The sequence below is a fragment of the Galleria mellonella genome, unplaced genomic scaffold (assembly GCF_026898425.1).
Source record: "Galleria mellonella isolate WM207_F2 unplaced genomic scaffold, CSIRO_AGI_GalMel_v1 utg121, whole genome shotgun sequence".
NCBI lineage: Eukaryota > Metazoa > Arthropoda > Insecta > Lepidoptera > Pyralidae > Galleria > Galleria mellonella.
Genome location: NW_026441983.1, coordinates 707,018 through 727,636, shown reverse-complemented (window position 1 = coordinate 727,636; position 20,619 = coordinate 707,018). Strand labels below are relative to the sequence as shown.

Genomic DNA, 20,619 nt, shown 5'->3' with positions numbered 1-20,619 from the left:
CTAATTACTTTAATTTTTTATTAAATTTGAGCAATTTAAAATTTTATTAGAAATACCAAACTAAATACAAATATGTTTTGGAGCAGTTATAAAAATATGTAATCAATTAAAATTTTAACATTAATAATTTTGTAATTATTAAATAGAAAATGATATTTTGTAATGTTAGGTTCTTTGTTTCTGTTTACTATGCATTGTATCGGCTTTTATTTAATCTGTCATTACATCATGAAATGTCATAAGATTTATGTTGTTGCTTGGTACCCAAAGCCGTAAACGTTTCCAAATAAGAAAAAGAACATTCGAAATTTGAAATTTGTCGTTGTTTTGTTTGCATTTTTTAAACGATTTATCCGGATCATTTAATCCTAAGTTTAATGATATTATAATTTTTAATAAACTAAAATGGGAGGTGATATAAAAGAACAGTGGTTTTCACTCATTGTAGAGCAATTAGATGCTTTCTGTAACCGCGTCGATGGTATTTATTTTCCATTTATTTGTTTTACACTAACTTTTAACGCATACTTTGTAACAATATTTTTAATTTTTAGAGAAAATAGCTAAAGAACAACAGCAATTGAAAGAATGTAAAAAGAAGACAGAATTAGAAACAAAATTAGCTCATGAAATGAAGCTGAACGTAAGTATTAAAGATAAAGATAAATTTATTTGCAAACATGTGTACATAGTAAGTGCAAAGACATACTTGTTGTTCATTGTAGGATTTGTATAGTCCTAACATGTTTTGCTAACATTAGCGTGCAAAATATTATTTCAAGGACAGTGGCAATTTCAAGTGCCTTATAAAGCAAATCCATGCCTTCTATCTATCCATGCCTTACAAAACATATTAATATTTTGTGAAGATTAGATATAAACTAAATAAAAAGTCAAATGGAATTACAATGTCAATAGCAAATGTCGAAAGAGAAACATATTAAAGGTTGTCATTTAAAAATTCGTCAATATTATAATAACATTTGTCAATCAGTAGCATTTTAAGTTTTTTTGTTCTGAACTGGCTGATAGAATCATGGGAAATGACTATTCAAAAATGCTTAAAAATATGTTTTATATCAGCCTTTAACTATCCATTATTGAACAGAAGCCCCCTTAGGGGGTTTTGCCACACTTTGCGGGCGGGTTGGCGACCGCAATTAGGCTTTAGAAATATTTTAAGAGGGACGCTGCAGCCCATCCTTCGCCCACCCTTATTCGATTCTCACGACATCCACTGGAAAGAGGGGTGGCCTATTTTAGCGGCGACCACATGGCCATTTTTTATTTTATTAGGAAATTTATATAATAATAATATTTCTTTATTTATAGATTACAAAGATCCATTTTTGTTAGTAACAATTGACTTAAACTATGTTAGTAGTAAAAACAAAAATACAAAATTCATTTTATGGCCCCTATAATAATTTTGACCCACAATGAGAGGATCCGGCTATCATATCGACCACCGCCGCCAAACTAAAAAGCTTTCAGAGACTGTTTTGCTCTTCTGTCAGCGGCTGCATGAAAACAGCTCCTACAACAGCAATAGAGTTGGCCCTCAACATAACACCCCTAGACCTGCACATACAGCAGGAAGCGGCGTTAGCCGCTATCCGACTAATGCATCTGGATCTATGGGGTAAAAATCACTACAGTCCCCACACTTCTATTCTGAACCAGGCAATCGAATATGAACCTTTGATTGCGGCTCCGTGCGACAGGACTCATAATCATTATATATTTAACAAAAAATACCAAATACAAATTCAAGAAGAGGAAAAGGACCAATCCGGTGTACATGAATTACGCATATACACCGATGGCTCCAAAACCGAGAACGGTTCAGGAGCCGGAGTCTTTTCCTTAGACCTGAATATAAACGTGCACATACCGCTTGGCGTACACAGCTCAATATTCCAATGCGAATGTGTTGCAATAACCGAGGCTGCTGCAGCTGTACATAAGCTAGGAATAAATGGTTTTAGCATTAGATTCTTATCTGACAGCGCAGCAGTACTAAAAGCATTACGAAACAACAAGACAAACAACAAATTGATAATTGAATGCCACCATTCACTGGATAGGATATCTTCCAATAACCGAGTTATCCTCCAATGGATAAGAGGGCACAGTGGATCTTATGGTAACGATGCCGCAGACGAACTGGCTAGAAGAGGCTCAGGAACGAGGGTGGTAGGCCCGTATCCACTTCTTCCTCTTCCGTTCTCGCAATTTCGAATGTGGATTCGTCAAAGATCCGCTGACATACAAAACCAAAGATGGATACAGGCTACTGATTGCAGACAATCAAAATTGGCCGTACCTACGTTGAATCAACGACTATCAAAACGTTTATTACATCTAGATAGAAAAAACCTCAAAATAATGATAGGGACAATAACGGGTCATTGTCCATTAAACAAACATTTATACACAATAGGAGCCACAGACAGCCCTCTATGTCGAGGCTGTTTCGACGCTGAAGAAACGGCTGCTCACGTAATCCTGGAATGTGAGGCTGTGGCCCATCAACGTTTAGAAATCCTCGGAACGGTGAGGTCGCTCTGTGAAGCCTGTGAAGAACCCAGGAAGCTTCTGCGCTTCTGGGCGGAGCTAGGTTGGCTGTACTAGCCACGACTCACACGCACAACGGCCCAAATGGGAGGCTAAGTGCGGAAAACAGAGTCTTTCTTACATTACATTATTACATTCCGGCTATCATATTTATTACACAATGTCCACAGATCGATCCGTTTGCGTCTGATGGCATAGAAGTCATCTGTCCATGCCGCTGCAAACATTGTGGATGCACTACAAAAATGTGGCAGCCGTAACAACACCCTGAAAACATTATTGTATTGATTATTTATGTTTATTTGACTGAAATCTTTGTTTTCCGTTTCAGTTGGAACTCACTGAGAGGCTAGCGGAGCTGTCCCGCCGCGGGGGCGAGCTGGACCGTGTGTGCGCCACTCTGAGCACGCTCTCCATCACAGACAGCGACAGACACCGTCTGGAAAATGCCAGGTACACCTCACCAACTATACCTAACTCAACAAGCTGGGGGGAAAGGGATTGTTAGTAATGGAGACTGAGAATCCCATTGCTAGCAATATACCCAACCAGGTCGACCTCTTCGCGGTTCCCTCTGGAAACTGTCATAGTTAATTCCTGATGAATTCATCATAATGGGCTAAGTGGCCTGCTTACATTCTCATCGATCACCCTTCACTTGTGCTCCGCCAGCGTATCCCGTTAGCGCAGGCAGGGTTACCATACCATTTTCACCCTTCAAAAAAAAAAACTCAACAAGCTGTAGGGAAAGGGATTATCAGCAGTGGGGTTTGACAGCCCTATTTCTAGCAATATGCCCTATTAGGTTGACCTCCACGTGGTTCTCTATGGAAATCATCGTAAACAATTCTAGTGGAAATCGTCACGGTGGGCTAACTGACCTGCTTTCATTGTCACCTATCACCCCTCATTGGTGCCCCGCCAGCGTATATACTGTTAGCGCAGGCGGGTATGAATAAATATCTTTTCAAGTCTATTTGCAGGTGGCTCAGGACCGTTCTTTATGGCAGTCTATAGGGGAGTCCTATGTCCAGCAGTGGACGGATAATGGCTGATATTTTTTTTATACCACTGAGGTGGCAAACAAGCATACGGCCCACTTGATGGTAAGCGGTTACCGTAGCCTATGAACGCCTGCAATACCAGAGGTATTACGCGCGCGTTGCCAACCTTGAAGAAACCTCTTTACCCCCCTTTTGAAGAACCCCACGCTATAATGATGATGTTGATTTTGTCCCCAGGGAGACACATGAGCTGGCGAAAGAACTCACCAGCATTCGACTGGACTTCAGCGCTCCACCGCACATAGCGAAGGGATGTATCCTTTTTTATTTTTTGAAGGAAAAAATATTTACAAGTCACATGGCGAGGCATGCAAAGTTTCAAAAGCTAAAAAGTGTAAATGTTGATTGAATTATTAATTTAAAACGTGTTTGCGCGTTTCTTTAATTTTATACATTTTTCGTAATTATATTATTATAAATTTATTCTTATTAATAATACGCTAGTTCAATAAACATAATAATAATCGGTACCTAGTGCTAAATTCATTTCCCTTGATCCTATCCTATCCAATCAGCGTCAACGTCTTCACCTCCGAGTTACAACAACCAATGAGGACGCTGGAAGATTATAAGAAACTTCAGAGCTGTCTTCAATCCTAACCGTCAATGTGACCTCCGCAATCGATGAGCAACTACGTGTATAAAAAAAAATATTAATAACATTGTTGTGCTGTAAACTGTAAACATTTGAAGTGTTGCCGCTTACATAATTTGAAGTGCTGGGTGTATAGACAATATTTTAGTGTGTGTACATTGGTGACAAAGTGACGGAAGGAATCAAGGCGCCTGCACAGGACGTCATATGATAGTCCACGACAAGACGGCGAGTCCTTATATCCTTTCGTTATCCCTGCCACACCTAGACTTCTCTCCTATAAAACCCACCAAAACAGTTTGTAATGTTATATAAAAAATATACATTTAAAACTTTTAAGTAATATTATAAAGACATAAAGTTTTTTTTTTATGTAATTTATAATGGCAAACAAGCTGACGGTCCACCTGATGGATAGTGGTAACCGTCGCCTATAGACACGAGCAGTACCATGGACATAACAGAGTATACTGTTTCGCCCATGATACCCCCCATGCGTTGCCATTCCTGAGGACTCGGGTGTTATTCCTCTGTACCCTGTAAATTTACTGCCATATCCTTTCAACTGAAACACAGTCATCCAAACAACTGTTTTGCGGTAGAAACACGAATGGGACAGAGGTACCCAAGCAATCCACTTTTATACAAAGTCTCCCTCTGGTTAGTTATTCATAACAAAAGAATCTACCTTGATCTATAAGAAAAATAAAGAATATTTATTTATTCATTAGTACAAATATGTGTACATGGCGGACTTAATGCTAAAAGCATTCTCTCCCAGTCAAGCGTAGGGAAGTGTCAGAATACACGAATGCGGTACTAGTAATTATTGATATACATACATACTAAAATTACATATCGCATGCTTAATGTAATACTGACTCTTTAGTAGATAGGTCAGAATTGAGTTACTTACAGATGTAGGCTTCTGTTACCACTATCTACCGTCTACCTTTTGAATTATGTTGAAATTACGCATTGTTGCCACCCCTGCAATATATCCGTCTCTTTCACATTTGTGGGATCTCTCTTCGTATTTTCGTCAAACAGAGACTCACGCCAGTTTGTGTCCAGCACTTGTAGAGAGAGGTTATTATAGTTTTATTGAACGAAGACCCAATCATTATTGAGTGTGTTTACGACTAAATTTGAAGTAAGTTTTATCCAATTTTGTAATCTTATATTGACAGATTAAATTTGAGGTCAGTTTAATAGATATTTTACTAATATATTACGTGAAACATTCTGTTTTAAGACAATTTAATATTATACGTTATTATATCTTTTGGGAGCTATTAAGATTTAAGTCAGTTTACTATTAAAACAATCCATTACTTGAGGTAACACTTTATAGCATTCGAGTATAAGTCTGTTTACCACTGAAAGTTATTTTTACTTAGGGGCCATAATATTAGTTTAGTCTTTGTTTGAAAAAAAGAATGGAATATAATGCGTAACTTTTTGCTTTTCCTGTAAATATTTTATATTAAGTCATTGTTGATCTAAAAACTACTTACAAAAATTTTTTATTGTCCCAGAGGCATAATATGACTATTTATATTTTAGGTTGATAATGTCGCTGAATAGCTCGAAAAAGATAATAGAACTTATTCGGACTCGAAATCCGGCGCCACTATTGGCAACACAAGATAAAGGACACGAATCAGTGCCATCAACAGAAGTGACGGTAACAATTTTAAAGAACTTTAAAAATTAGGTTCGTATATTTCTTATTTATTTTAATATATTACTAAAATACGTTTTATTATTGTAGATGTTAACTGATATAACAAACAATCCCGAAAATCAGCATTACTCAAACGTACAGGAATATTTTGAAGTTTTGGAATCACCTTCAATTAACAATGAAAATGACTTTCATAACATCACAGACATCCACGATTGCACTGATGAAAAACATTCCAAATCTGAAAATAGCGATGTCGATTTGAGCGATCAAGATTCGACATACATTCCAACTAAAAAGAAAAAGCAAATACCAGTATATCCAAGTCGATCAAGATCATCAGGGAGCTCCTCATCTTCTACATGTTCTTCATCCTCATCATCTTCAGGATCTTCGAGTGATAGTTCCGATACAGACTCCAGTAATGAACAAAACAAAATAAAAAATAACATTATTCAGCAATCAGCAAAACAATCGGAGCAAAGAAACATTAATGAACCTACAATAACCGAAGTTGCGAAAAATCAGGAAATCAGACAATATACTACATTACTAGAAGAAAATGAAGGCGAGAAGAAGGGAAGGAAACGTAAACGGAAAGAAGAAAGCTGGAAACAGAATAAAGCTAAAAGTCTGAGAAATGCAGGAAAATCATACATCAATATGAAAAATAAAACAATTAATCCTCGTTCTGTTCAACTACCCTGTGGTATTCAATGTAGACTCAAATGCTGTAAAAAGATAACTGCAGATCAAAGACAAACAATTTTTGATATGTATTGGAATCTCGGCCAGGTTGATGCTCAAAGATCATTCATTATGTCTTGTATGACTAATATAAACCCAAAATATAAATATACAAATGCTAGTAATCCAAGAAATTGCAATAAAGCTTTCCATTTCGTAGTAGAAGGGCAGTCTGTTCGAGTCTGTAAAACGTTTTTTATAAAAACCTTAGATATTTCTGATCGTGTTATACGAACTGTCAGAAGCAAAATAGATGAACATGGAATTCTAGCACAAGATCTGAGAGGACAGCACAACAACCATGCAAGAGTTGATAAACAACTACTAAACGATATTAAAGAGTTTATAGATTCGATACCAAGAATTGAATCCCATTACATTAGGCAATATTCTACTCGTGAGTATATTGATGGCGGGAAAACAATTTCAGATCTTTTCAGAGACTTTAAAGTAGCTCAAAATGAAAATAACAAAGCAGCTGGTAGATATTGTACATTTTATAAAGTATTTACACAAGATTATAATATATCATTTTTTCGTCCCAAAAAAGATCAATGCGATTTATGTTTGCAATATAATAACACGACGCTTCAGCAAAAAGTATTACTTAATGATTTGTACAATGCCCATTTAGAAGAAAAAACATTGAGCCGCCAAGAAAAATATAATGATCGCTGCAAAATAGATGATGGAAATAAAGTTCTTGTGTTTGATCTACAAGCTGTTTTGCAATCTCCTAGAGGAAATAATTCAGCATTTTATTACAAATCAAAATTTGAAAAAACTTCAAGAAGATTGGGGTGTTAACTTTAATAAAAGTAAAAACGGGACTACTGTTTTATGGAATGACATAAAGGTGATAATGGTGAAAAAAGATACACCTTTTTCATTTTTCATTAAAACTTCGTACAAACATAACGTATACCAGGAAGTAAGCATCAGAAATACAAGGAAGAAAATGCTTCCTCTGCTTCTAATTAAACTAACTAATGCCTACATACAAAAGAAAGAGCTAAGTGAGAACAAAAAGAAAGATCTGAGAGAGCTTTTATCAAAAAAAATTATTCCAAATTTTTATTTAGATTTTTATAACTCTATTCTTTAATAGTGTACCCACCTTATAATTAATAAATTAACTTAAGATTAATAAAACAATGATTACATACCAAAGTTATTTAAAAAAATCTAAAAAGTTTAATTATGTTTTCTTTATAAGTTTTGATTTTGTTTTATAGTAATTTAACTAAACTTGATTAATACATTGATTTATTTTATAGGTTTAATAACCAAAGTGTGTATATTTTTTAAGTTTGTTAAAACTTTTATGTTCTAATATAGAAATTTTGTTTTATAATTTCAATTCAAACAAGCAATTCTTTTGCTTTTTTTTGCATTATTTTTATGTTGATTTATAGAACCAATAAATAAAATTGAGACGTCAAATTTGTTATTTGTATGTGCTACTGATAAAGAATATTGCAATAAAAGTTTATTATTTATATTAATGTCTTTTAATAATTTGAAAATGGCTGGTATTAAGTTTATCGACAGTCTGCTAATTTGAATAAAATGACCCATTCTCTAAATATGTTTTCCCAATGTAATCATATATAGACTAAATCCTAAATTAGTTATTATAAATAATTAATAATTTAAAATGAAACAGGCTTAAAACCTAATAGAATACTTGCATTTAAAAATGTTTGCTTTACTTTTTATAAAAAACTGACTTAACTTAGAATGTACATTTTACATATTTTTTTTTAAATAGATAGAAATTATTTTCGGCATTTGTTTTTACTTGGTATTGATCAATAGTTAATCATATTTTTAAAATACAATCATTCATGGTTAATTAATAATCCGTTTTAATGTTATTCATCAACAAGTAGGCTAAGTCCTTATAGCAAAATCTTCTTTTGCGATTTCCCAACAATTGTATTTTTTGAGTTAGGTCAGTCTTTCATTAGGCATGCGATATATAAACGAATAGATATATATAAATAACAAAAATACACAATAATATGCCTTAACTGAATAATCAGATATAAAAAACGAAGCACGCAAACTACTCCAGCCGTTTGAGATCGACATGTCAGCAGGGGGCGACAGCGAAGCCCTATGGAGTTTGCTGCACATGACCTCGACTCCCGGCTGGCCCCAGCTCGGCGATAAAGAAAACCGGCCAGTCAATTATTAACATTTAGCAATTAGGGTATCGTAAAATCATATGCAAATAATGGGGGGGGGGGGGAGGTATGTCCATCCTAGAACAGTTTAGTGCCCACCCCATGATTTGGGGAAAGCTTTTAGGGAATGTTCAAGATTGGTAACCCCGCCTGCGCGAACGGTATACGCTAGCGGAGCACCAGTGAGGGATGGTGGTGAGAATGCAAACGCAAGTCAGTTTGCACATCGTTCACCACAATGGTTTCAAGGGGGGCACGTGGAGGTCGACCTGACAGGGCATATTGCTAGCAATGAGATTGCTAGTTCGCATTGGTAACAAATCCCCTCCAGACTTTTTGTTTAGTTTAGTGGTAGCCTCGCCTGCGTTACTGGTGTACACTAGCGGGGCACCAGTGACATATAATGGGAAAAAGGGATTATGTATGGTATAGAATATGGTAGGTCACGGTGATGGCAAGAAAACGAAGACTTACAATTGGATTTTATTTTCGTTAATTACAGATAATAAATAGACGTGTGATGTCGATCGCTTCTAGGTGCAGACTGGGCGTGGCCTCCGTTGCGCCAATTATAAGTTTAAAAACGACTGCACGCAGAGACAATGACATAGACAAACTATTTTATTAATAATTGAGTTTTGAGGCACAGAACGCGTCGCTTACAGGGATTATTAGTAAAGAAGTTGATTTTCCCTATTACTATCAATACACCTTATCAGGTCGACCTTATGAGGTTTGGTATCATTTTTGATACTTTAGCCATTACGAGAATAAAAATATTTAAATTCATTTAACAATGAAACGATGCAAACCCCGGTGTCACATTTGAAACTTCAGCTATTTAAGGGTTAACATATAATCCTAGTGTTATTTGTGAAAATAAATATATTGAAATAAATTGTTTATTATTTTTATATTATGCCCCCTCTGCTTCGTCCACGTGAATAAGTACATAATGGGTTACTATGTGTTTATGTGCAATATTTTAAATAACGCGACATTGCATTGTCACAATTGTACAACGCACACACACACACACACACACACATATAAATAGAAAGAAAGAAAGAAACTTTATTCTACAGAAATATGCGATTACACCCACACAGGGGTTAAAAAAAAATAATAATTATAACAACAAAAAACGACATATAAATATATATTGTCCTTGTAAATGATTCACGACGGGTAGGTATGGAGACGCCTGCCCTCTGGTGCGGATGCCGTGTAACCACAGTGTGATTTTGACGCGGGTAAAGACACGTCTACCTTTTTTTTTAAACGTCTGGAAAATGCTTTATACAGACTCATGCACCTTGTGGGAGGTAAATGGGTACTCTGTATGAGTACTCTGAACCTAAGTGTAAATGAAGTAGGTGGTGAAAGTCAATACACCACCAAAATTCCTTTAAGTTACGATTTGCAATTGAGTGAGGATAAAAACGAATTACAATTTACCTAATTTCTTCATGCGAGGAGCCCTCATTAGTGTATTAGTGATAAGTAATTCTCTTTTAGACGACGCTTAAACATGCCTATACTTGTCGATTCCCTTATTTCGGATGCATTTTTTATGTAGGTAATACAAGTAGTATTGCGACATGGCAAGATGGAAACAAAAGAATAATGGAAAATAAGTAGAGACTATCATAGTTTTACGACTCGAGGACGGCAGCGGACATAAAAGTAGTATGAGGCAGTGGCGGAGACATAAAATGAATTCATAATTTCAACTAAATCTACAATTTGCAATATTTCATTTGGATCTTGAACCGGAAGCGCCAACTATTCTTAATCTAAGAGTTCGGTGACTCTGTAACGTTTATTTATTTTTTACCTATTGTCGTGTTACTTTTTGGCTGATGGCTTTCGCCAAAGTCACAATAAATAAAAAAAAAATCTATTGTCGGATTGATCATGTTGTCATTCATTTATGTAGACAGTAACGTCAATCACTGACATATAATGACAGATTTGACACAAAAACAAACGTCTTTCACGTGTTTTTTGTTGTCCTGGAATTAATTTTCTATTTTAATGAATAATAATATATGTATAATAAAAATAAATTAATAACTGAATTACACAATGTTGCTTACAGAAGACAAAGAGATCGATATATTTGTCGCAAGTAAAATAGGCTCTTTCAAGCGTAAGTGTAAACAAATAATTTCAGTGGAACTACAAAATTATACGTTTTAATTAGTTATTAATTAATTGTAATTTATTTTTTATAAGAAAATAAACATAAATCAATTAATGTGAAGGCATCAAAATTAATATAGGACTTGCATTACGTATAAAAATAACCCATTTATGGTTGCATGGTTGCTTATTTCTAACCTTCGTACATAATTTTGTGCGAAATGAACCTCAGGTGTGTTGACCACTGTTTATACTTGGTTTACTATTTAAATTATAGATAAGGGCGGCCGGATTTCATTTAAGTATATATAGAAGTGGGTAAAGATAGTAAAAATCCTTTATAATCTCATACCATCTTCACACAAATAAAATATGTGATAACATAAAAAAATATGGCTAATATCTGTTTGACTAATATATTATTTCTGAAAAGATCGCTCCCAGCAATAAGACCGGCTCACTGTACTCATACAACTGTATCGTTGCATTTATTAATCGTCTTGCTTGCTCCCTATATTGTATAACACAAATAAAGTACTCATAAATTCTTTCATTCATATTATTTATTTATTACATCCACTGGGTGAGCCTTACAGTCTTCCAATACGCTCACCCAGGAAAGCATGAGTACAATAACATATAAAAAGGAATGTTACACAAAAAATAACAAAAATAATATAAAAAGATTTAACTCAAACAAAAAACGTCTGAACACAAATACTCTGTGGTCACCCGATGAAACTCCAGCAAGTTGGAGGCAAATACATCCAATTGTGGATATTGGCGAAAAATATCATTGAGTAGTTTCAATGCAAGAGATAGGGGAGCTTGTTTAGCAAACTCTGTTCTTTGTAATGGAACATAGAATAACATGCTTGTACATAGTTACTGTACGCTCCTATTGATATTGATTCCAGTACAGTTTGGTTACATATTATTTTTGAAATTGAAATAATTTCAAAAATAATATGAATTTTGAAAAAATTTAGATTTATTTTTCTATAAAACTTTATTTTTTTTTTTAGATATAAAGTACCATACAGACAACACAAAGAACAGTAAAAAATGTATTGAAAACTTAGTGGATATAAAGAGCTTGCAGAAGGATGACAGTATCACGTGTATGGTGTGGGGCAACCCGGAACAAACTGAGATTATCCTGGGTAGGAAAAATCAACAGGTGTGTTTTTTATTAGCATTTATTTCACTTGTAATAAATGTAAATTTTCTTTTTTATACAACTTAGAATGGCAAACAAGCTGACGGCCCACCTGATGGAAAGTGGTAACTGTTGCCTATAGACATGAGCAGTACCATGGACATAACAGAGTATACTGTTTCGCCCATGATACCCCTCATGTGTTGCCACTCCTGAGGACTCAGGTGTTATTCCTCTGTACCCAGTAAATTCACACCATATCCCACCCTTCAAACCGAAACACAGCCATGTAAACACAACTGCTTCACGGTTGAAACACGAATGCGGCAGAGGTGGCCAAGCAAACGACTTTTGTACAGTCTCCCTCTGGTATCTATTTATATATATATATATATATATATATATATATATATATATATATATAAATGAAGCAATAAAGTATAAAATAAATTAATATATATGTATATTTTTTTAATTTTTGTTTTTAGAAACACGAATGGGACAGAGGTACCCAAGTAATTGACTTTTGTACAAAGTCTTCCTCTGGTAATAGCATCTGGTATAGAGATGGCTGGGTGGGTTGTGCACAATGTAGAAATAGGGTCGTAGTTAGACCCAAGTTTAAGGTAGTGCAAATAAAGTTTTTGGTAGGGCAGAAGCCATATTTTTAAAGAATTAGGGCCCTTCATTTTAAGGCAGAGCATAGGGCCTTTTAAGGTAGGGCATTGCTCCTCAATGCCTACCCTGAAGTAGTTGTGTTTGCATGGCTGTGTTTCGGTTTGAAAGATGGGATATGGCAGTGAATTTACAGGGTACAGAGGAAAAACACCTAAGTCAGGAATGGCATGACATGGAGGGTATGATGGGCGAAACATTATACTCTGTTAAGTCCGTGGTACTGCTCATGCCTAGGTGATGGTTACCGCTTTTACCGTTTATACACACAACAGCCCAAATGAGAGGCTAAGCGCAGAAAATAGAGTCCTATTTACATTTACAGGTGGGCCGTCAGCTTGTTAGCCATTTGAAGTTGCATGAAAAAATTATATATTATTATATAATAAATAAAGAAATAAAATAAAAATAGTCTTTATTCCTGAATTACAGATTCTTTTTTAAATTGTAAATATGTATAAATATTCTTTATTGCACTAAAACATACAGTAACAACAATAAGTTAATAACAATGTTAGCAAACGCGAACTTATCTCTAAAAGAGATCTCTTCCAGTCAACCTAACGCAGTGGCATAGGAAGTAGTGAGTGGGCAGTAGTAGTGCAAGACAGAAATTAAAATAAATATTTACATAAATAATGTAATAAATAATTAATGTTGACATCAGCAACATCTTATTTTTCAGGTTGTTCTAGAACATAGGCCTCCTCCATATTTCTCCATTGGTAACGATTCCTTGCAGCTTGTCTCCAGCCTTTGGGCAAATCATCCTCCCATCTTCTCATTGGCCTACCTCGGTTTCTTTTTCCATCACGCGGGTACCACTCAATTAAATCTTGGGTCCATTTATTTTTCGCCATTTCATATTATTTTAATACAAAATGCTATTTTCTCGAAATTAGAATAGAAAATGGCAAATGTATAATGAGACTGTCATAATTAACTGAAACTGAACTTGTAAATTTTTTAAATTATCAATAAACGATCTGTATTTCATTTTATTTCATTTCAGATAGAAGTATACAATACAGAGAAAAGTGAAGTTGTCAAAGCTTACACGGCGGATTTTTCAAGTGGTCACCTGGTCGGGCTGGGGCGATGCAAGCGGAAATACTTAGCGGCGCTGTCAGGGGGTGTCGTGAAAGTGTGGAGCAAGAAAATGGATTTCACGGTGGAGACAGGGAAGCTGGACCGGATGAGGGTCTGTGAGGATGAACCTACAATGTTTGCTACAGGTATTTAAAGTTACATACATACATACATACATATCTGTCACGCCTGTCTCCCATTAGGGTAGCGCAGAAACAATGGAACGCCAAATGCTTCGATACAAACAAACCTCTTAACCTCGACGTGCTGAAGAAGGGCCAAATTAAAAGTACCCGTAACCGGCGAGCGTGTATGAAAAGATTGATGAATGTGGAGGAAGCGAAGGAGGTTTGTTTGTATTTAAGGTTCTATTATAGATTTACCTTTGCCTATAAGTGACGGTTTTTTTATGGATTTGTTTGAATTGTTTAAGACCTAATTCTTTAAATTCTTTAGGGATTGCATTATACAGTTTCGTACACATATAATAACAATTTTTTTGATAGACTGCTGTTTTTGGAATACAATTTAAAACTAATCTGTTTGGCTGTCTCGTATTTTTTGGGTATTGTTGTACAGCAGTAGTAAATTTGCTAAAATATTTTTTAACAAATACTGCTATTTCATATATGTACATACATGGTAAGGGAAGAAGGCGAAGTTTTTTGAATAAAGGCCGAATGAATGAATGAAAATGGAATGGTAACCCCGCCCGCGCTATCGGTATACGCTGGCGAGGTACCAGGGAAACATGATAGGTGAAGATGAAGTAGATCAGCTGGCCTATAGTGACGAGTTCTACAAGAATCAACTACGACTGTTCCCAGAGGGAACCGTGTGGAAGTCGACCTGTTAGGGTATATTGCTAGCAATGAGGCTGTTAGGTCTCATTACTAACAATCCCTTTTCCTCTATATAAGCGACGGTTACTACTTCCCATCAGGCGGGCCGTTAAGGCCAAAGGGAGACTTTGTACTTTGGGTACCTCTGTCTCATTCGTATTTCAACCATGAAGCAGTTGTGTTTGCATGGTTGTATTTCGGTTTGAAGGGTGGGATATGGCGTGAATTTACACGGTACAGAGGAATAACACCTGAGTCCTCAGGCATGGCAACGCATGTGGGGTATCATGGGCGAAACAGTATACTCTGTTATGGCCATGGTACTGCTCATGTCTATAGGCGACGGTTACCACTTTCCATTAGGTGGACCGTCAGCCTGTTTGCCAAAAAAAAACCTTTTATATTTTTATACTAAGCAATTACAATTAATATTTTAAATTTTGGCCAGGTGGTGAAGAAAACGACCTAAAAATCTGGCAGATAGGTGAAGCAGCCCCCTTGTTCACCGCCAAAAACCTTCCACACGATTGGCTGCAGTTGCGCAGGCCTGTTTGGGTGTCAGACCTGACCTTCCTGCCTGGTGAGGGGGGAAGACTAGTTGCTGTCTGCTCCAGGCATGGATATGTTCGGTAAGTACCAGTTTTACCATAGGGATTTTTTTCTATTTATTTTTTATACACGCCGAAAATATAGATTTCACACTCAGATTTATTTTTTTTTAGATTTTTTTTCATACCTTGATTTTTTCCGCTAGTGTCTTATTTTCCCAAGTTCTCTCTTCATCTGACACTTTCATTCTCGCCTATTGAATGTGTGCCATTAAGTATATGTACGTTTATGTATACATTTGTTTATATATATATATATATATATATATATATATATATATATATATATATATATATAAATTCTCGTGTCACGGTGTTTGTTACCAAACTCCTCCGAAACGGCTTTACCGATTTTCATGAAATTTTGTGTGCATATTAGGTAGATCTGAGAATCGGCCAACATCTATTTTTCATACCCCTCAATGATAAGGGTGACCCACCCATAAAAATTTATTTTTATTTTTTAGACAAACTTTTCCATTTTTATTTTCCAATTTAGCATTGAAAAATACATACAACTTTAAATTTTCATCGTTTTACGATCAACCCCTGTATTTTAATCGCGATTTTTATATTACGCAATAAGTGGTAAAACAACGTTTACGGGGTCAGCCGGTGTATATATATAATAATATTTATATAACGGTGCTCCACCCACCCTTTGTCTTTTTCCCAATGTCCTCTACCCAAAGGTTGTCTGGAAGAGATTGCTCACCGATAAGACCGCCTTTTGTATCATTTCTCATTACAATTAACTGTATTTATTATTTCTATTTCTATAAATGGTACAATAAAGTGTAAAATAAATAAATAAATGGTTTAAATAAAGAAGCAAATACAGTGGTACCCCGCACTTTGGTTGTATTTTGTCAAGAGAGGTACTGGCTGAGAACCAGCGCTGTGCAGCTGTTCAGATTGCACTAGGACCACTACAGCATCAGCTGAGTCAGTTCCTTTTACCTAATATGAGACACTAAACTCTTTATTGTTGTTAAGAGAGGGACTGGCTGAGAACCAGCGCTGTGCAACTGTTCACATTGCACTGGGACCCGCACAGCATCAGCTGATCCTGTTTCTTTTGCCTAGTATGGGACACTTCTTGTATATGTATTTTCTATATTATATACTAGCGGCCCGTCCCGGCTTCGCACGGGTAGACGTTTTTACAACATTTTAAAAAGTGGCTATTGTGACATAACGATAATAGTTGGACATATAGTGTCGCGAAGTTTTTTATAGTTATTGATATTTCCTTCAATATTGTAGAACATACTTTTGTTCTATCACCAATAGTTTCCGCAGCGCACGCGACCAAAGATATTTTATAGCATTTATTTTTACACCTCGAGTTACGTTACTAAAGTTTTAGTAAGGATCCCCTAATGTTTTCTAGCAATAAATATAGCCTGTGTTACTCAGGGTGAATGTAGCTTTCTAATGGTAAGAGAACTTTTGAAATCGTCAAAGTAGTTTTTGAGTTTATTCATTACAAACCTACATACATATACAAAAATACAAATCTTTCCTCTTTATAATATTAGTGTAGATTGTGATTTACTGGCAATAAATATTTTCTCTTCTATCCAAAATTGTCTTCTCTCGAGGTTGTACGACACGCGTGCGCAGCGGCGACCCGTCTGCAACGTGGACTTCAACGCCATGGCTGCTGTGTGTATAGCGCCCAGCTTCGACCAACGGTGGGTCCAAATACCATAATATGTTACATAACATTTTTTACTGAGTATTTTTAGTTTATCTTAAGCTGCACGGTTTTTACCCTTGTAAGCTTGACGTTAATAGATCCCTCTATGGCAGCCTTTCCCAGAGTGGGCGATAACGCCTCGTTATGGGCGCTGCAGGTCTAAAGTGGGGGTGAGAGGCCCAGAAAAAAAATGGGAGCGTTGTGTAGAGGTTTGGCGGGTGATTTGTTGATCTTGAAGTAATAGTGGTTTTTAAGTAGGTGAAAAAATGAGGGCGCTAAATAATAATTTATTCTCAAAGTGGGTTACAGAATAAGTTTGGGAACCCCTGCTCTATGGGATAAGTCCGCCATTGTATATTAGATCTTTTAATGTATTCAGTATGATTTTTTGTTTTTTTGATGGATGAAAATGGTATGGTAACCCCGCCTGCGCTAACGGGATACGCTGGCGGAGCAGCAGTGAAGGGTGATAGATGAGAATGAAAACAGGCCAGTTAGCACATCATGATGAATTCATCGGGAATTAACCATGATAGGTTTCCAGGGAGAACTGCGAGAAGGTCGACCTGGTTGGGTATTTTACATAACATAACAGAGTATACTGTTTCGCCCATGATACCCCCATGTGTTGCCATTCCCGAGGACTCAGGTGTTATTTCTCTGTACCCAGTAAATTCACGCCATTCCCTGTTTTAAGAGGGACGCTGCTGCCCACCCCTCGCCCCCCTCAGTCGCCTCTTACGACAGCCACGGGAAAGGAAGCGGTGGTCCATTCTATGCCGGGACCACGTGACGCTTATTATGGTATGCAATAAATAATTTATATAAATTATTCTAGAAACGTCCTAGTTGGCTTCGGACGAGGTCAGCTCCACCAGGTGGACCTTCGGAAGAGTCGACCAGACAAAGGCTTCAAGGGTGCCGCCGGGGCCATCACAGACGTTCTAGCTGTTCCCGGGGAGCGGCTCATCTTCAGCTCCAGCCTGGACAGGCATATAAGGGCACACAAATACGACTCCAAGGAACTGCTGTACAAGGTAACTAACTGTTACTCTTCTTAACTGTAACCAAAAGTCGTTTGCTTGAGTACCTCTGTCCCATTCGTGTTTCAACCGTGAAGCAGTTGTGTTTGCATGGCTGTGTCTCGGTTTGAAGGGTGGGATATGGCAGTGAATTTACACGGTACAGAGGAATAACACCTGAGTCCTCAGGAATGGCAACGCATGGGGGGTATCATGGGCGAAACAGTATACTCTGTTATGTCCACGGTACTGCTCATGTCTATAGGCGACGGTTACCACTTTCCATCAGGTGGGCCGTCAGCTTGTTTGCCTTGTAAGTTGCATAAAAAAATTTTTACCTCCTTATAATTTTCTCTTATTTTTTGAAATGTTATACTTAATCTATGTTTTGAATCTAAATGTTGTTTTTTGTTTTTAAACCAATACATATATATATATATATATATATATATATATATATATATATATATATATATATATATATATATATATATAAAAATCCTAACTGCTTCCTGTCTGTACATGGAAGATATATGAGAAAAACTATTATAGGGGGGGCTTTACTAACGCAATAGAACCCACAAACAATGATTTTTAGATTTTTTTTCTGTTTGTCTGTACGTTTGTGCACGCTAATCTCAGAAATGGCTAAGAAATTATGAAATTGCATTCCGAACTGGGCGGTAGATTCATAAACAAAAATGAATTATTATTATTACAATCGTCATGTAGTCCCGGCATAGAGTAGGCCACCGCTTCCTTTCCCATGGGTATCGTATAAGACGACTAAGGGACGGCGAGGGACGGGCAGCGGCGTCCCTCTTATTGAGTTTAATTGTTTTGTGTCTCCAGCCTCCACAATTATTATTTTCAATAATACATACATTATAATTTAATTGCTATCTATTTGTATATAATTATTATTTTCTTTTGTTTGTTTTGTTTTTGATTTCTTTTGTTTTTGTTTTGTGCGCTACTGTGTGGGCCGCATGTTTCTTTTGATTAAATTATTTCTTTCTTTCTTTCTTTCTTTCAATAATTGCAGCATTAGGCATAGACAACGAAAGAGTAGTTACGGTAGAGTAGGCCAGAGGGCGCTGCATGATGGTCTTTGGTGTGTGTGTGTGTGTGTGAAAAATGGCTGTAGGCATGTGTCAATGTGTGAATATATGGCTGAGGGAATTGTTGTAAAATATAAAAGAAATGAAAGTATAAGCGGATTTAAATACGTGCTTTTTATTGCTTGGCGCAAGTGCTCATGTTTCGTTATATCAAATATTAATAAAAATATCAATACCTCTTAAAACATCCCTAAAAGTCGACAACCCCTTGTGGAAAGGCTCATGTCCAGCGGTGGACAGTTAACGCCTGGGATTGTATTAATAATTGTGTATGCCTTACAGCAATATCTCACCTCAAAGTTGTCCAGTCTGCTGGTACAAACCGCCACCACTACTCCGCTGAAGAACGAGCCAGAAGTAAAGGAAGAGTTGAAAGAAGAGAAGCCAGAAGATACAGAATATAAAGATGACGACATGGACGAGTTGTTTAACAGTATGGAGACAGTAGGGTGAGTTTCTAGTATTAATTGTAGGGCTGTTTTAATTGGTAATGTTTGGAATAGTAACCCCGCCTGCGCTATCGGTATACGCTGGCGAGGTACCAGGGACACATGAGTGGTGAGGCTGAAACCAGATTAGTTGGCCCATAGTGACGAATTTCACAAGAATTAATCACAATGGATTCCAGGGGAAATCGTGTGGAAGTCGACATGATAGGGTATATTGCTAGCAGTGGGATAGTTTTGGTACAAATAAATAAAAAATGTCCAATGTGCCACACATGGCAACTTGCTTACATAGAAGTCTTTATTTTTGTTTTAAAAGTTGGTAGGCACTGTATAGAAGTTGGTAGACTATTCCATAGTCGAACAGTTTGCACCGTAAACAATTTGTCGATTCTGAATGTCAAAACTTCTAAAATGTACATTTTTTTAATGGTTGATAATGGAATGGTAACCCCGCCTGCGCTATCGGTATACGCTGGCGGAGTACCAGGGACACATGATAGGTGAGGATGAAGCAGGTCAGTTAGCCCATCGTGACGAATTCAATGAGAATTGTTCACGATGGTTTCCAGGGGGAACCACGCCTAAGTCGACCTAATATATTGCTAGCAACGGGGCTGTCAAACTCCATGGTTAATAATCCTCCCCCCCCCCCAATGTCCCTGTGTTTTCAAAAGCATCATCCTGTCAGCCGTTATCAATACAATTTTGAACATAGACATATTTCTTTAGTATAAATTATTTTGCCTTTCAGTGAGAAACCGAAAAGGAAGAAACTACCCACAGAGCCGACAGAAGCAAAGAAGCACAAGTTGGACGACCCAGAGGATGCGATCAAGCAACTTCTACGAAGCACAGAGAAGCAGAAGCGAAAACGCGAGAAGCGGAAACGTGAAAAGAAGGCAAAGAGCGTGTTCCATAATGCTTAATAATAAAACCATAAATAAGAAA

The 20,619-nt window shown here is 36.6% G+C and overlaps 3 protein-coding genes across 3 annotated transcripts; all 3 read left to right on the top strand.

The window, feature by feature from the left end:
• Positions 1 to 285: 285 nt before the first annotated feature.
• Positions 286 to 9,757, top strand: LOC113514853 (uncharacterized). The gene is made up of 5 exons (XM_026898944.3): positions 286 to 481; positions 555 to 643; positions 2,909 to 3,030; positions 3,819 to 3,895; positions 8,716 to 9,757. Exons 1-5 carry the CDS (start codon positions 406 to 408, stop codon positions 8,868 to 8,870), a joined length of 519 nt encoding a protein of 172 aa, XP_026754745.2. The 5' UTR covers positions 286 to 405; the 3' UTR covers positions 8,871 to 9,757.
• On the top strand, positions 5,251 to 7,851 carry LOC128201768 (uncharacterized). The gene is made up of 3 exons (XM_052899663.1): positions 5,251 to 5,389; positions 5,803 to 5,923; positions 6,011 to 7,851. Exons 2-3 carry the CDS (start codon positions 5,810 to 5,812, stop codon positions 7,475 to 7,477), a joined length of 1,581 nt encoding a protein of 526 aa, XP_052755623.1. The 5' UTR covers positions 5,251 to 5,389; positions 5,803 to 5,809; the 3' UTR covers positions 7,478 to 7,851.
• Positions 9,758 to 10,826: 1,069 nt separating the features above from the next.
• LOC113514854 (WD repeat-containing protein 74) lies at positions 10,827 to 20,619 on the top strand. Its single transcript, XM_052899693.1, has 8 exons — positions 10,827 to 11,011; positions 12,030 to 12,184; positions 13,851 to 14,073; positions 15,218 to 15,398; positions 16,982 to 17,074; positions 17,918 to 18,116; positions 19,505 to 19,671; positions 20,423 to 20,619. The coding sequence occupies exons 1-8, from the start codon at positions 10,948 to 10,950 to the stop codon at positions 20,595 to 20,597; spliced, it is 1,257 nt and encodes a 418-aa protein (XP_052755653.1). The 5' UTR covers positions 10,827 to 10,947; the 3' UTR covers positions 20,598 to 20,619.

Bases quoted from the DNA above. Each gene is read 5' to 3' on its own strand.
- LOC113514854 (XM_052899693.1), top strand. From the start codon at position 10,948: ATGTTGCTTACAGAAGACAAAGAGATCGATATATTTGTCGCAAGTAAA. The intron at 11,012-12,029 runs GTAAGTGTAAAC...TTTTTTTTTTAG, and splicing joins TAAAATAGGCTCTTTCAAGC to ATATAAAGTACCATACAGAC. The intron at 18,117-19,504 runs GTAACTAACTGT...TATGCCTTACAG, and splicing joins CCAAGGAACTGCTGTACAAG to CAATATCTCACCTCAAAGTT.
- LOC113514853 (XM_026898944.3), top strand. From the start codon at position 406: ATGGGAGGTGATATAAAAGAACAGTGGTTTTCACTCATTGTAGAGCAA. The intron at 644-2,908 runs GTAAGTATTAAA...TTTCCGTTTCAG, and splicing joins CTCATGAAATGAAGCTGAAC to TTGGAACTCACTGAGAGGCT. The intron at 3,031-3,818 runs GTACACCTCACC...TTTTGTCCCCAG, and splicing joins CACCGTCTGGAAAATGCCAG to GGAGACACATGAGCTGGCGA.
- LOC128201768 (XM_052899663.1), top strand. From the start codon at position 5,810: ATGTCGCTGAATAGCTCGAAAAAGATAATAGAACTTATTCGGACTCGA. The intron at 5,924-6,010 runs GTAACAATTTTA...TTATTATTGTAG, and splicing joins TGCCATCAACAGAAGTGACG to ATGTTAACTGATATAACAAA.